The sequence below is a fragment of the Peromyscus leucopus genome, chromosome 22, assembly GCF_004664715.2.
Source record: "Peromyscus leucopus breed LL Stock chromosome 22, UCI_PerLeu_2.1, whole genome shotgun sequence".
NCBI classification, from domain to species: domain Eukaryota; kingdom Metazoa; phylum Chordata; class Mammalia; order Rodentia; family Cricetidae; genus Peromyscus; species Peromyscus leucopus.
In genome coordinates, this window is record NC_051081.1 from 25,062,555 (window position 1) to 25,079,664 (window position 17,110).

Sequence of the window (17,110 nt, forward strand, 5' to 3'; positions counted from 1 at the left end):
CGTTAGGAAAGTTGAGAACCACTGCTCTACCCAGGTTTTGGTTAAATTTTTAACAGGCAATGATCAGAACATGGGTTGGGTTTGTCTTTCCACCAAGTCTTTAGCCCAAGCTGACTTCAAACCTCCCATCTAGTCGGTGATGACCATGAACTTGTAGTGCACTTGTCTCCACCCAGCAGTCAGTGACTGCACACCTTTGCCACCATGTCCAGTTTGTGAGATCAAGCCCAGGGCCGTGCCCATGCTGAACAAGTGAACAGTGAACTCTGTTCAGTGAACTACATCCTCAGCAGCTATTCCATTTTGTTTTGTTTCCTTTGCCTTCCAAGTCCAGATCCTGTGTTTCTATGTTAGGGCTTACAGGAATAGCAAAAAAAAAAAAAAAAAAAAAAAAAAGGTAGTCTGTTGTCTTCGTCACCATCCTGTCGCTGTGAAGGGACAGCAGCTCTTTTTAGAGAAAGCACTTCACTTGGAACCTGATTGTGGTTTCAGAGGTTTAGTCCTCTATTATCAGCGTGGTGGGAGCATGGCAGCGGGCAGACATGGAGCAGTTGCTGAGAGCTACATCCTGGTCCTTGGGCCAAGGGAGAGAGCCAGGCCTGGCATGGGCTTTGAAACCTCAAAGTCCACCTCCCAGTGACACACCTCCTCCGGGGCCACACCTCCCGGTGACACACCTCCTCCAGGGCCACACCTCCCAGTGTCACACCTCCTCCAGGGCCACACCTCCCAGTCCTTTCAGACAGTTCCACTCCCTGGCAACTGAGCATTGAAATAGAGGAGCCTGTGGGGCTGTGCCTGCTCCAGCCACCACGTCTGGAGAAATCATCTTTGATCTGTTCTTGGTTTTCACGGTCATTGCACATGGTCCTCGCTTTAGGGAACTGTAGAAAGAGTAGCTGCAGACTGCCAGTCAGTCCCACCCTCTGGTGAGTGACGAGTCCACCAGGCTGTCTTCATGTCTCCCTCCTGCAGTCTCCCTCACTGTTCTGAGACTAACTTCATATATAACTTAGCTTATGAGTGTCTCACTTCTCCTTCGTATTAAACGTTTAAAATCATAGTCTTTTTCAGAGGTAACACATATTGACTGAATTGTAGATGATAAACACCTTTCTAAAATATCTTGTGTATTGAAGTCAGCTAATGAAGTATCTCTGTTATCTCAGATCAGTACTTGATATTTGGTGCTGAAGAGGGCATTTATACCCTTAATCTCAATGAACTTCACGAGACATCAATGGAGCAGGTAGGCCGTCTTCTGTATTCTTTCTAATTAGTTAAGTCGACGTTAGAAATAAGTTTCCATTGTGATTTGTCATTTCTTTTATTCATAAAACATTCAAGGAGCATTTGTTTGCCACATGCTGGAGACAGAGCCAGGGCTCAGTTCCTGCCCTTGGGAAACTCGCAGTCCTAGTGAAAGACAGATTCCAGCACTCACACTGGGCCACCACTCTAGGAATAAGCACAGGCTAGAGGCCACGAAGGTGAACGTCACCAGTACCTCCTGGAGAGGTGGAAGGTTGTGTTTGGGTGGACCCTAAGTGACAAAGACGTGGAGCTGTGAAGTAGTGTGAAGAGGGCGTAAACAGTTGGGAGTCCAGAACAATAACAATGCATTGTCAAACCCCAGAGCTTTGTGTACCCAGCTAATGGGCAGACCTGTGCCTTGGAAATGTCTGCTTGTGCATAATGGGAGACAATGAGCCTGTGATCAGAAGATGAAGACATGGTCAGTCTGGGCAGAGGGCTGGGGAGATGGTTCAGTGGTTAAGAGCACTTGCTACACAGACCTCCCATGGCTAGCCTGGGCTACATGTACACTAGACTTCATATCCTCAACTACCCACCACATTGCCCCTTATACTTCACTAGAGAAGTCTTTATCCTCGAGAAAGACAGAAGAATTAGAATTGGCACATCAAATGTCCAGTTCCATAGGACCTCAGGAGAGGTCCCTGTCACACTGCACATGACAGTGCAGTTTTCAGAGACGAGAAGCTGAGAGGGACGAGGACATCAGTCTCACACACTGGGCTCCGAGTGCCCGTGGGATGGGTAATTGATTCTCCTTTAGTAATATGAATTTACTACAAATAAAACGGAGAAAATCTGTAAATAATAACAAGCTATTGAAAAGTAAACATTGCCATCTTTTCTCAACTTTTTCTTTTTTTTTTTTGAGGTGCTGGGACCAAACCCCTAGGGTGTGCACATCCTAGGCAAGGCTTGACCACTGACCTGTATCCCCAGCCCCCCTCAACCTTTTTAATTTTTAAAAAATTTTATGTACCATGTGCGTGCCTGGGCCCCGCAGGCCGAAAAAGGATATTGGATTCCCTAGAACTGGAGTTATAGATGGTTGTGAGCTGCCATGTGAGGGCTGAGAATATAGCCCAGGTCCTCCACAAGAGCAGGCAGTGTTCCTGACCACTGAGCCATCTCTCCAGCCTCACATGCTCCATCTTCCAGATAAAAATGCAAAGACTAGGCGGTCAGTGGTGGCGCACGCCTTTAATCTCAGCACTCAGGAGGCAGAGGCAGGTGGATCTCTGAGTTGGAAGCCAGCCTGGTCTACAGAGAGAGCTTCAGGACAACCAGAGCTACACAGAGAAACCCTGCCTGGGGGAAAATATAATACAAAAACTAAAATAAGTTTACTGAAGTCACATACTTTTTTTTTTTGGTTTTTCGAGACAGGGTTTCTCTGTGTAGCTTTGCGCCTTTCCTGGAACTCGCTTTTGCTAAACACTTAGTAGGTCTTTGCCTTTGTGTCACCCTCACACTTGTGGAGGAGCTACGAGTCTCTTGTCGTGTGACATACCGCTTGCACGCCAGTGGCGTGTGTACTTAATAGTGTGTGCTGTGAGTCTGACTATGGAGCTACATAGATGGGGCTGCTCCGCCACCTGCTTCAGGCGCTGGTACTGTTGCTCCTCCTGGCACATAGTCACATACTTTTTGATAGAAAGTATAGCTCTCTTGTCCATTGGGGGCATGTGGGGTGGATCGATTGCCCTTTGGTCAATAAAATAGGTTATTTGCACGCTCTGGGCAAACCTGTTCTGTCTACTTGTTACAAAGAGGCGCAGGAACTGACGCACGGTCCTGGGGTAACTGAGTTATCGATTATGTCGTCCTTTGCACTCGACGTATTTACGCATGGCTTTTCACTCTCTACACAATGGCGCAGAGATGCTCTGCTACACTTTGCGCCCATGGCACACCCTGGCCTGCCATATCTATACACTTGTAACAAATAAGCACGGCACACGAACTGACAGCATCTACTTCACAGAGTAATGTACCAATTTTGTAAACATGTGAAGAGTAGAAAGGTTATACCATGTATACTTGAACTAAGAAGAATATATAGGGTGAGAATGACACCATTCGACAAAAAGAAATCCTACGGACCATCATAGACTGCGTATACTTTGGGCAGTGATGTGAAATTGGATCAGTGGGGTTTTAAAGGTTTTAGTTCAACTTGAGGACATCAGTCATTCCTTATGTCTCCTCCTACAGTAGTCCAGTAGAAATGAGTGTATGACTAACACTCTTTAGTTCGCGCTAGCTTCACTCTCTATGACTTATGACAGGAAGGTGGTTAGTGGAGAACTTATGTTACAACAAACCCGATAAAATCATGTACTCTGCAGAACTATCGTATGATTGTAAAGATCTATGGCTCAACCTTGATTCTAGTAGGTACATACAAACAATATAAGGAGGCTCTAAGATCAGCTTAATTTAATCTGCATGCAGTGTCTTTGTCTAAAAAGAGATTTTGCAAAATGATGTTGGCAGACAGACTGTGCGTTAAGAGAACACACGCGTGAGCTTCGTAATACTAGATTTGCTCTATACTTCCGCTGTATCCCGCGTACGCACCGTTCAAGAGTGGCTTCAGAGGGAGAGCACACGTGGAAAGGGGCGATTTGGCTGCTCTGAAGTCCATTGTACAGTGATTGTGTCCTGTGCATGTGCACGGTGGTGTATATGTAGGTCTGTCAGCTTGACAAGACGAGAGAGATCACGAGCAGACCTAAGTGCTTGATGGCAGAGATAGATAAGGAGTAGAGGCGATTCAATCTCCGCTCTCAAGGCTGTTCTCTGCTAGAGGACTTCCGCGCTCGCGAGAGGGGTGTTCAGATATAAGAATGCGCAGCAAATCATCTCGCCACTTTTACTGTGTGTATTGATTCTCGAAGGTCTTTCTTCTCTATATATATGGGAGAGATAGAGTTGGAGGAGCATTACTGGATGGTGGGGAGTGTGTCATGAGTATGTTCACTTAGCTTCTCGAGAGAGGGATCCAAGAATTCCTCCTCTAGCGAGATCGCCTACGTAAATAAAGGTTGTGAGTCCGATATATTACGTAGCACCCTTTCGTCGCCCTCACCACCACTACTACAGTTCCACGCGTAAGCCACAGATACAAACCTCACCCACAGCGTTCGAGGCTTAACAAAGTTTTGCTTAATGAACAAATAAAATAGTAAAATAATGGAGAGGTTGATAAAAAATGCTTAAAGAGTGCTTAAAAGTGCAACTATCTACGTATATTATCATGGAGAGGTACCATATAGAGACGTCGTCTCTTGTACTCTGAACATGCCAATAGTATAGTCAGGGAGTCACATTTCTAAGTAATTTTACTTTTGAGTAAGGCTTTTGTATATAATTATGTGTTGGTACCAGACTGATCAATGTTTATATATCTAACGAGATAAGTCTAAATGTGTTAGTAGTGTGCGAGCCAAATCTTACTCCATTCAAATAGATTAAAGTGTGTGTAGCACATCGTACTTTATCAGGCCACCTTTATATACATCATCTTTTAGAGTTGCTATTATAGAATTATTTGGAGTGTGTTTTGTATTATTAACTCAATCACATATATAAGAAATTGGGACTAATCTCATCGTATAGTGTGCATATTTTAAATCCGAAAGGAGAGCCGATTTTTACAGCGCTGCAGTATGGTTATGTGCCTTTGATAAGCTTGCAGACTTCATATAACAATATAATATCCCATAGCACTTAGGAGACGAGACCTCAAGTATGATTGATTGGCTAGAACTCTGCGTCTTTGTAATGTGGTCTGACATATAATCATTTAATTTTTAAATGTATGCATTTCATCCACGCATTTTATTTATATGCAGGATATTTAACGATCTTTAATTTCTTTAGCATCTTTTAATCTCACTACTGTCTACTTATGTAAGCGTTATCTCTTTTATAAATTATAGAGTTATCACTGAGATTAGTATGTAGTTAGTGAATTAATAGGTCACAATGCTACCCCAAATGTTGACTGCATCAGAAGAACTGCGAGGCGAGTCGGGGCTCAGCTCTCAGTTAGGCTCTCCGCTTTACAGCTGACATAAGCCTCTGGAGGCTCCAAAGAGGTGCCTAGGAAGGATGAGTTAGAGAGGGCACCAGACTCGCTCCAGTCATCATAGATGAGGCTTAGTGGTTTGCAAGGCTTCTGCGATACATACCGTTGGATGTGTTGTCATAGGGGAAATGTGGAAACTCTCGGCATAGGGACTCCTTCCAGAGTCCGTAGAAACAGTAAGAGCAAGGCCTTAGTTAGCTCTTTTCGACACCACACCCACGGGCTGAGGACTCATCTCTCCAAGCCCCAACTTGATGTATTTTTAACCATCTCTCCATTCTTCCTATTCCCTCCCGTCATCCCAAGTCCCAGTCCACGTTGGCAGCTTCGGAGACCATGATATGATACAGTACCTCGCTCTTATGGCACATTGCAGGGGATCGCTAAGATCGTCGAGCCAGCCCGGCCTCCACGAGAAGGACACAGGCGCATGATGAAGAGTGGTGGGCACAGACAGACTGGTGAGGCCAAACACACATAACACATTAAATAATTCACAACTAATTTTCCATTGTTTGGGCAAAAGCTCCATGTAATAATCACTCACATAATCTGATGACTAACCCAGTAGGAGAGACAAGTGGTCCTGGTGGAAAAGAGGAAAGATAATCATCAGCACTACCGCTTAGAACGATCTTCAATGAAACTTTACCACCTAGATTTTATATGTTGACGCATACATATGCTAGAGTTAATGGGCTGAGTTTCTGAAAGTAACTGGTCTGTTGACGCGCATATTTTGAAAACTATATGTTCTATATTAATTATGAGGACCAATTTTCCTCAAGTATTGAAATCTAACTGAACAGGCACTTCCTTTATGGGCTAGCTACCCCAATCACGTTAGCAAATATTTAGCGGTCCCGAACAGTGGAGGTGTTTACAGAAATCTGATTTTAGTTTGAAACTCATATTGTTACTGTAGCAAATAAATAGACATAAAAATGTTAGTTTTGTGTAAATAAGAGGAGGATGAACGGTTCACACTTGAAGAAAATGAACTTTAAATGTCTCTATCTCCTTACGTTTTTGAAACGAAACACGATCTGATTGGTGAAAGCCTTTTTACTTTTTCGTCTTTAAAATACTGTAGAGCGCAATTTTGTGTGGATGGTTACTGAACAGCGGGGTCGTCAACTCCGCCACCGAGACATCTCTCGGAAGGAGGCGTAGGATGCTAGGAACGCCTAAACCTCCAGAGCCTGGGCAGGTAGCTAGCGAGACCTGAGAGTCCAAAAAGCCACTGGTAGAACTGGAGTCAGGAGTATTCCGAGACCAACGCTCAAGTCTACATAGTGAGTTTCAGGCCAGCCTGGATTACATGAGACCCTGGTCCGCTCTAAGGAGAGAGCAATACACACGCAAAACACAACTCACTCGCCACCACATATGGAATGGTCTTTCCTGTGCAATTAGAAATGGGAGCATAGCTCACAAAGGGATGAAATGTGAAAAGAGAAAGCAGTTTTCTAGTAAGCCCATCTTCCTGGAGCCTCATTCTTGTTAGGACGAGCTTAGTAGATTGGTTAGAGAAGTCTATGAAGAGCATAGCTAATAAAAAGAGAAGCCTGGAACTGCAGCACTCAGGAGGCGGAGGCAGGAAGATTGCTGGGCAGTTTATTTTGGCGCAGTCTATCTATGAGCTGGAACATGCTTCCAACCAGCTCGGGCTAAGAGAGCTAGACGATATGCACCTGTTCGGAAGAACGCAGAGAGAAGATGTAAGGGGTGGAGGTTCATAAGAAGCAGAGAGAGAGTAGAAGTGGGTACCACCATAAAGAGACGGAGACTGCTATTCCGACGGCACCCACGCCAGATCTCTTCACCACTCCGTTGTGTTGTGTATATACTGGAGCAGGATGGAGCTTCGCCATGAGTCTGTATGCCAACCTCTTTTATACTCAAAACTTAGTGTGCGTGGACATAAAAGATGTGCACACATGACTCTTCCTCACAGTGGAGCGCCGAGTGTGGAGCTGCGACACTGAATAGAATGTGAATTCTTCTTCAGCAGAGACTTTGCGGATAGGTAAAGATGTGTAATACAGCCGACCTCTGCAGTACCTCTGTGAGGTAATATCTGCTCTTTGCGTTCTGCCCAAGTCTGAGTCTACATTCTCCATTACCTTTCATTCATCACGCGGTCCTGCGCCGCGTGATGTATCGACAGCTGGGACATGCAATGCCCGCTTTCCAGTTCTGTGTCTTTATTGACTCACGCTGAACGCATTGCCGAGTGAGAAAGTATTTTGCTGTCAGTCGACTCCATATACGCCACATAATAGTCTTGAGAGCTCTTGAATGTGTATGTGTGGAATTTCTTTCTTTCATATTATTTGTCATTCTGCTAATATTGTTAAATTTTAAAAGGTTCTTTCCGTCGGGATATTATGTGTATGTTGTGCATGGGTACTTGGGGATTAAGTACATTTTAAGAGGGGAAGAGACCCTTAAATCATTTAAACCCATGGAACCAAAAAAATGAAATTGATAGAAATGTTATTTAAAATGTTTTTATTCTCTTTGGGGTTATGTAGCCCCTCATTACAGGGTGACGAGTTAATCATGCTGTGTTCAAACTTAGATTATGTTGGCAGTTGGCTTCCTTTGATGTAGTTGTGAGTGTGCGTTTTAAATACTGAAGAGCGGGAGCTGGAGAATGGCTCAGAGGTTAAGAGCACTGGCTGCTCTTCCAGAGGACCTGAGTTCAATTCCCAGCAACCACGTGGTGGCTCACAACCATCTGTAATGAGATCTAGTGACCTCTTCTGGCCTGCAGGCACACATGTAGGCAGAACACTGTATACATAATAAATAAATAAATCTACTGTGCGGTAACCCCTGTAACCTTGTGTGTTGTTTGCCAGCTCTTTCCCCGCAGGTGTACGTGGTTATACGTGATGAACAATTGCTTGCTGTCCATATCCGGTGAGTGTCGCCCTTCCACACCTTAGCAGTGCTCGGTGCTTGTTACCTGCTCTTACAAGCTGCTTGTTTCCTCACAGGTAAAGCTTCTCAGCTCTATTCCCATAATTTACCGGGGCTTTTTGATTATGCAAGACAGATGCAGAAGTTACCCGTATCGATTCCAGCGCACAAGCTCCCCGATAGGATACTGCCGAGGTAACTGTTGACTGTGTTTCCATCCGTAGAGATCTCGTGCTTGCACCCTTACTCTGTAGCAGGCAGAGGTTTGGGTTAATAGAAATTTTTCATTAAAAAGTCATGTTGTAATGTATTTTCACAAGGGCTTATTTATCATCTTTTTATTCTAAAAATCATTGTCATTTGTGCTTTCTAATTACAGAAACATTTTCTCCCTGAATTTTTGCTTGTCTTTTCTGCAAAAATAAAACTAATTTTTCATGTAATCATATATTATATACACTGTCCTTGCTTTTAACATGTCTGTGTGAACTTCCATAAAGTGAATTTTTTTCAAAATACAGTTTCTAAGCCTGGAAAATCCAAATGATTTATTGAATTAATGTGTTTTGCATTTGGAGATAATTGGAGGTGAGGAGTGCTGCTTTTGTACTCTGCATTTTTAATCATGCTGAGCTCTTGTTTTTATTGTAACAGTGTTCCTCGTTTGTTGTTGACTTGAACAGTCTTTTAAGTCAAACCATAATGTAGCCAGTCTTCCTTTGCGAGATACCTTTTCTGCAAGATCTTCAGGTACCTTGAAGATCTGTTGTTAACTTCTGAGTTACAGAGGGGCCATGGTTTGTGCTCGAATGTCTTTTAAAGACTTTGATTTATTATTGATTTATTTGTGTGTGTGTGTGTGTGTGCGCGCGCGTGTGTGGGTGCACCACCCGTGGAGACATTGGATCCCCTAGCACTGGAGTTACAGGCAGTTACGAGCTGCCCAACACGGGTACAAGGAACTAACTTTGAGTCTTCTGGAAGAGTAGGAAGTGCTGTTAACAGCTGAGCTCTTTCTCCGGTCCTGACACACTTGTGTTTTAAGTAGTCTTCTGATGAAAGCCGTTTAAAAACTTACGCTTTCTCTCGCTCTTAAAGTAAGAATATATCGAATTTAAATTGAACAATTTTTCGATGAATTGTTTGGAATTCGCGTGCTTGGGGGCCCTCGTATTTCAGATTGGATAGCAACAGCTATATTTGTAATTTTTCTTTTAACTACCACTTTGTGCTGCTGTTTGTCTACATACCTATTATGGTGCCTTTCCATCCTCCTTTGTAACTTAATAATTCCCAAAATCGCTGTGGATAAAAGACGTCAGCCACCAAATCCTGACATATGATGAGATCTTAATTAAAACAGCTTCCCTTCGCAAGAAACTGTACTTAGGGTTTTGAATCTGGACGGAATTCATCTCCATTAATACGAAAATATCTCTCAGAGGTTTCACGAGATGAAGGAGAGAGGGAATGTATTTGGGCGTTCATTTCTGTTGGCCCAGGCTCTCACAACTAACCTGCCCCGATGGCACTCCAGGTTTTACTCGGGAAAGACTCTTTGAATGAGTAATAGATGTTGGGGCTTGTAAGGACAAGATTGTTCGAGGTCCCTAAGTAATCCGGGCCTGGGGCGATGAGGCTGCAGTGTATAACCGTTAGAGGGAGAAAAATAAAAGACTAGGGTTAGACAGGAATTGCCCCCCTGTTTTTTACCAGAGGACGCCAGGTTGTCAAGCTTTTCCAGCACCACATGAGATCGCCGAACCCATAAGTGTGTGACAAGCGACGAAGGATGGCAGGCATATCAGAGGAGTGTGGAGGAGTTTAGAGAGATTCCAAGTGCTTCTATCCCACGTTGCTCCGTGCCCGTTCCTTGTAACCCGGCACTAGTCAACCGTCGGGCATCGGTGTGGGTGCAACGGGACAGTCACAGAAGTAGTTGTTATTATTTTTGGCGCCGTGCAAGGGGCAGAAGCACAGTGTGTGGGCACTTAAAGTGAGGCGGGAGTGAGGAGAGGCGTGAACCAGAGGCTTGTTTATGTGTTTTACTTGTGTATATAATAGTTTCTAGGTTTAGATTAGAAAGTGTACCCTGTACCACCTAGACTGAACTTCGGAGTAGACGTAGGTAAAATATGGGTAGAGCTTATTGAGAGTCGAGCTCGCTCGATCCTCTCGTGGCTACGACACATGAGCTACAGGCAGCCACTCTATATCATACCTAGCTGCACAACTCGGATATACACATTTTTAAGTGATGCGTCTGGTGAGAAAGCTTACACTATTTGTAGTCTTATTTGACAGTTATATTTAAAGTCAGTTATATTGATACTGTTGAGCTCTCACCTCAATTACTTTCACAATGTAATAATAATGATCCGATCGATGAGGTCTAAGAGCCACTCATGCTGGTCGAAGTGAATTAGACACCTGTTTCCTACTGAGAACAAACAGCCCAAAGATAACTTCTCGCTGAGTTTTAACTATTTATATCCATGTATAAGAAATAGGAATTGGCCAGTATACGGTCACTTTCTGCTCACAACATGTGCCGAGCATATTTAAGGGCCCACCGCATCTCTAACTCAACCCTGAATCTTTTACAAAACGCGTATTATTTTAGGCTAATAATGATTATGAATATTAAATTGCGCCCTCACTAGCCCTGTAGGAACCGAGCACACGCCAGAAGGCCAGCATCTTGGAAGCATAGTGTCACTGGAATCATCCAACACGATATTTCTGGCTCTGTCTTCCCAGCAATATTCATCATCGATAACGACACTCTACGCAGTCTATAGACCTGTGATAGTGGAGAGCTCTGGCCAGGAGGACGTCCCATATACCATCACATTCTCAACGTTCACGCCACGTTCCACAACCGCTCTCTTTCTTTGATGTAAGGCAACTAACGCTACGGGGATTGGTATAAAGGAGGCATTAGTCTCTCTCTTAGGATGCATTGGATATATCTCTGTAAGGTCGATATTATCCACGCTGGCAGCCTTTAAGGGTGGACAAGACCGCTGTCTCATATGTAGGTTGGTAGGACATAAGCGTGGCTGGAGAGCGAAACAGAGACGTGCCACTCATCTGGGTGAACCCACAAGCCTGGAGTATGAGGACGAGGGGGGAGGGCTCGCGATCCTTTCAGGATAGAGTGTGGGGACTTAGTAAGGTTGTGCCTCATTGTGTGTGTGTGAGTGAGAGCTTTCTCGCCATTGCAGCTAAGACTGCTGTGCCAAGCTTGATGAGCTTCTCCCGTCTTTTTTCGCGCGCTGTACGAGGATTGTAATTACACTAAAACACTAGTGAATCTCGCTCACCTCTAAACTTAGCCAGGGGAGGTACTGACGCCCTCTGACTACCAGACAAGAGAAATTCAGAGTCTCACCCTTGCGATTGTGGGCTTCTCTTATACCACAGGGATTAGAGCCGATGCATACGTGCTGAAGTCGTGCTGACACTATTTTGTAGTTATCACTTTGCGATTGTTGGCACACCTCGTATTCGTGTCTTAATTGGTTCAATTAAGGATTCTTGATTAAAGTGTACTTACTCACGTTGTGAATATATATTAAGGCCTTTCATTTGGAATTATAATAGCATGAGGGTCACTGTCAGTGGTTCCTTCTGTACGTTCTCTCAGTCTGGTAAGTAGTCATATACACTGTAAATGGTTGCTTCCCTTTCAGATGTGGCTGCTCTTCGGATCAAAAGTTAAGTATTTATGTATAAAATAATTTTGCTCACCGTTACTTTACGATAGTATTATTAGTAGTTTAGCGGTTACCATACAGTATTGACTATCCTTTCGGGGCATTGCAATAGTCCTGGTCGTGAGCTGCTTTTGAGTCCACCATTGATGTTTGTAGAACCTTTTAAAATCTGTCTGGCTGGACGAAAGTCATATCTCGGTACATTTGGGCCAAAAAATGGGAATTCCAACAATACTGGGTAGAACCATTACGCCATATGCGCTCCTATATGGCACTTTATGACCACAAGTTAGTGGGGACTTAAATCCACCTCCTTTAGCATAGTTCTTTCTTTTACACTCGCCAGAGTTTTTTGTAAAATATGTTCTGTATAAATATGTTTTCTTTTTATCAGCCATAGGAGGTATGTTTGATTGCGATGTGGCAGTGGGTGGATAGGTAGCACCTCGCACAGACTGAAGTCGGCCCAAAGAGCGGACTGTGTAAGACCTAGGAAAGGATTGTGAGCTTCGGGGTGGGCGCTCGCATGCCATGAGGCTGTCCAGAGAGGAGCAGGGAGGGTATCTCAAGCAAGATCCAGCTTTTTCCCAGCTAAGGGAAGCCTAGCAATCTCGAGCAGGGCAGGTGAGTTGCTACGGTCACGTAAAACTATTTAACGCAAAATTTGTAATATCTCCTATGCATTCTTCTCTTGGAAGCTGGTTGTAGTCTGCTGGCGAGGAGGGATTTATGGCATAGTGTTCATAGTATGCGTGTATAAAGGTGGTGAGAGAGGTAGACAAAAGCTTGAGTGATGAGTGCCAGGGCTTGCGATGAAAAGATAGTTAGAGCAGATTAAAGGTGCACGAGGCTTCGGTGTCTATATGTTTGAGGAGTGAGTGTGTGTGTGTGTGGTGAGATGGTGGTTGTGTGTTGTGTGTGTTTAAGAGTGTGTGTGTTTTTTGTTTTGGTGTGTATAGTGTGTGCTGAAGTGTTTGGCATCAGACGATCGTAATGTAACTTGCGGCTACCACTAAGAGACAGCTTTTGGTACCTAATTTAATCCACTGATCGGGCAGACAGGGACGGTGTTGGAAAATGCCTTCTACACTGGTTTCCTCCCGGCATCTCTTGTACATTGTTTTGTCAGACGCTGGCCGAGGTACTTTTTTGGGGTAAAAACCAGAGGCTTACTGAGGCTGCCCATTGAATGTACTCTGTAATTTGAGGGGTTAGGGATGTGCCGATGAAGACTGCAACTTCCTATGTGTGTATTTTATGTTGTCTATTGGTTTTACATTTTTAAAAGTCATTCCTAAGGTCATATTCTTCTGTATTCAAAATACTCCATGGTTTTGTTTTAACTTAAAAGTTTAATCCATTCCGAACTAGTGGAAGGACCTGAGAAAGGGATCCAATGTATTTTAACCTTTTACATTTATTTACTTAGTAACTTTGTGTGCGTGTGTGGTGTGTGCGTGCGTGCGTGTGTGTGTGTGTGTGTTGTACGTGCGCCCACACTCGTACCATGGCGTGCGTGAGGAGATTAGATGACAAACCTCCACGTTTAGGGTGCCAGGGATTAAACTCCAGACCTCTGACCTGGTAGCAAATGCCTTTCTTCAGCCCTGACCTGTCCTGCCAGCCCCTGTACCCTTACTCTAATGGAGACTCAGCAGAACCAACGCTTAGCTCCTGCTCCCCCGATCTGTAACAGCATCTTTGCAATGCACCTTTTGCCTGCCTGCATCACATACTCTTCTCCTTTCCAATTCAGGAAGTTTGCTGTATCAGCAAAAATCCCCGACACCAAGGGCTGTCAGAAGTGCTGTGTGGGTAAGTAGACTCCCGCTTTGCAGTCTATAAGGGAGCCCTGTGAGGCTCACGTCCTGTAGGGTGTAGCTCAGCTCCCCTCCCTCACCCCTCAAGTAAAGCAGCGTTCTTGGCCTTTCTCTGTCTGTGTAGACTGAGACAAATACAGCAGCTCCACACGGCGGGTGCTGAGCAGATGCTTTGTTGATTGTTGTAATCACTGATGGTGGGGTGACTCGCATCCCCAGAAGTAAGCATGGCTTGTTCCCTGTGAACGGTTATAGAGGCTCAGGCAGCTGCTCTTGTTCACGCAGCGTGCACTCTGATACCTGTGATTGTGAACCAGTGTTCATTACATGAAGGTTGTAGTTCCCCTGGGCACACACTTCTGGACCAGAATGCTCCCCGACCCTTATCACAACTCGCTTTCTGATTACACGTGACAACAGAAGCCCAAATGGTTTCCTTCCCGTAAGTGACTGTCGGGGAAGGAGGGACGGGAGCACGCTGTCCTTACACTGCCAGTGTGTGGAAAGACCGCTAACCACAGGCCGCAGGGAAAGCCTCTGGGCTGTGCAGGCCTCGGGAGCATGACCCGGGAGGAGCTGGAGAGGACACTGAACAGAATGACATAAACATGCGGGAAATGGATCCTGTCACAGGCTGCAGAGCTGGGTGGGGTCTCGTGAACAGATGAATTAGGGGTGTGAGGACCAATGTGGACGTGACCTCTGCTACTGTACACTCACAAGGACTGACTGAGCCAGACAGGAGCAGTGCAGGGAGACGAGATGGGCAAGGCTGAGGCTCCGATCCAGAGGCCGGGCAGAAAGCTCAGAGGAAATGGCAACAGCTGCTGGCCCGGCTGCTGACAGGACCGGGTGGACGTGGCCCTTGAGTGGCCGCTTACCCGGCTCGCTGACTTGGCTCTGTGTGAGGAAAGAGACTGCGTTTTCCTTGTCGCTGATTTCCCAGCCAGGCTTTTCTGTTGGCTTTGGCTGGGTCGTATTGCCCCTCAGTGACTCTGCCTTTTAACTGTTTCAAACCCATTTGAAGTTAATGGATTTTGTCTTTCAAACAGTTTTTGAAAAACCCCTAATTTCCATGTATTTAACTATATCTTAAATGTAAGAAAAGCTTAAAAAAAAAAAAAAAAAACCTGAGGCAATTCGGTTTTACTGTTTGTAAGCTTATATTATAAAACGTGACTAGTGCCTGTAATGTTATCTAGTGACCACAAAAGGGGTATAATAAAAAAGGATAAGTAAATATTTTAGTTTTAGAAGCCACGCTCTGCACATTTCTGTCCACAGCACCCTGTCACCACTGAATTTGAATTTCCTATCCTTTGACAACTTCTTCCCAAATTCGCCTTGGCCCTTTCTTCAGTGTGGGGCAGCCTCGGCTAACTTCCCTGACACTGTGCACGTGACTCCTGCTCATGTCAGCAGCCACACGGGGGCATGTAAACAAAGGTTCTTTAAGTGCCGGGGCTCCTCTCGCCATCTGCTGAAACAGTATTTTCTCGTCCCCCTTCTATAGAATTAAGAACGAACGGGCAGCCTGCTTTTGAGTTTTTGTTAAAACTATTTCTAGAGGGGGAGGACGGGAGCATGTAACTATTATTGTAAGGATTTTATATACTAAGAAAACTGATGTTTACTTTTTTGCCTTTTCAGTAAGAAATCCTTACACGGGCCATAAATACCTGTGCGGAGCACTTCAGACGAGCATTGTTCTGTTGGAATGGGTTGAGCCGATGCAGAAGTTTATGTTAATTAAGGTAAGCAGTCATGGCGTCCTTAGTGGGAGCCCCTGGTAGCTTTTCTGTTCTTTGAGAGAAAACTTTTTCTCAGCTAATTCTCAATTCTGATGATTTTTGGATTGTGTGGTAGATTGTAAAAGCTACGTGGTTGGCCACGGGAAAGTTCTCCAAGAAACCAGAGAGGTAGTTTAGGGTATGGCCGTGAGGGACTAGAAAGAGACCAGCCTTCCCATGGCCTCCGGAGAACCGGGGGCTGTAAGTCTCCCTAGGATCTTTCACTAATAATTCATCTTCGAAATATTTTCAGGGAAGGTCTAGGTGTGGTGGTGTGCCTGTGATCCTAGCACTTGGGAGAGGGAGGCAAGAGGATCAGGTTCAAGGCCAGGCTAGGGTAATGAGACCCTGTCTCAAAAAAACAAACAAAAACAAAAAAAAAAAAAATAAGGGAAACCTTCTTTAAAGTCTAAAGAACAGCAGTCCCGCCAAGTAAATGCCAAGTGACGTTTTTCCAGTTGTTTTATTTGCTCTGGTGTGGTCATGTTTCATGAGCATTTGGTCCCTGTGGAATAACTGTCAGGAAACTGGAATAGGGGCCTTCAGAACTGTGGTACGGAACAGAAAGTCCCTGGCACTGACTTCCTGTCACCTGAAGTCTACAGACAACAGCAGCCAGCTTTGGTCCTCACGTTCATATCACTCTCTGGCTTACGCTAAAGAAAATTTGAAAACCTTTTGAGGTAGTAATTCCAAAATAATTTCACTGCAACAGAAATTCTCTAACTCCAAGCCTAAGGGAAAGTAGCTGTATTAATTTCCTAGAGCGTGCGGCCTTTTTGAGGCAAAATTGTTGTGTGTGGTTGGGAAAAAAAAAACCTGAGGCAATTCGGTTTTACTATTTGTAAGCTTATATTATAAAACCGTGACTAGTGCCTGTAATGTTATCTAGTGACCACAAAAGGGGTATAATAAAAAAGAGGATAAGTAAATATTTTAGTTTTAGAAGCCAAGCTCTGCACATTTCTGTCCACAGCACCCTGTGACCACTGAATTTGAATTTCCTATCCTTTGACAACTTCTCCCCAAATTCGCTTTTTCCAAGCCTCTCTTTTATCTTGCCTAGTTCAAAAAAAGTATTTCCCTAGGTGGAGCGGGAATATCTGTACAGTTGGGATTTTCCAGTCTCTCCCTGCCCTTCCTGCCTTTTCTTCCTTATTTGACTTCAGCTACAGCCTTCCTGGTCCTCCCATTCTTCACCTCTATAAAGCTAAAACTTCCATGGTATCCGTTACCCACACACACCGAGAAGATGATTAAGCTTCAGCATGAATGACTTCCGTGGGTCACTTCCTGTTCTGTTAGACCATGTCTCCCTCCATTAAAGGGGCTAGAAAGACCAAGAACGTGCGGAAAGGTCTGGGGACGTGGTTCAGTACATAAGATAAGAATACTTGCTGTACATGCATGAGGCCCTCCTGTGGATCCCCATGTAAAAAGAGG

The 17,110-nt window shown here is 44.6% G+C and overlaps 1 protein-coding gene across 4 annotated transcripts in view; it reads left to right on the top strand.

The window, feature by feature from the left end:
* Map4k3 (mitogen-activated protein kinase kinase kinase kinase 3) overlaps positions 1–17,110 on the top strand; it is a 168,085-nt gene that overhangs the window by 137,105 nt on the left and 13,870 nt on the right. For all 4 annotated transcript variants that reach the window (XM_028855218.2, XM_028855220.2, XM_028855217.2 and 1 more), the window contains 5 exons: positions 1,170–1,249; positions 8,278–8,338; positions 8,416–8,533; positions 13,814–13,872; positions 15,528–15,631. In XM_028855218.2, the coding sequence (XP_028711051.1) occupies positions 1,170–1,249; positions 8,278–8,338; positions 8,416–8,533; positions 13,814–13,872; positions 15,528–15,631 (422 nt within the window). The remainder of the gene's footprint in view (positions 1–1,169; positions 1,250–8,277; positions 8,339–8,415; positions 8,534–13,813; positions 13,873–15,527; positions 15,632–17,110) is intronic.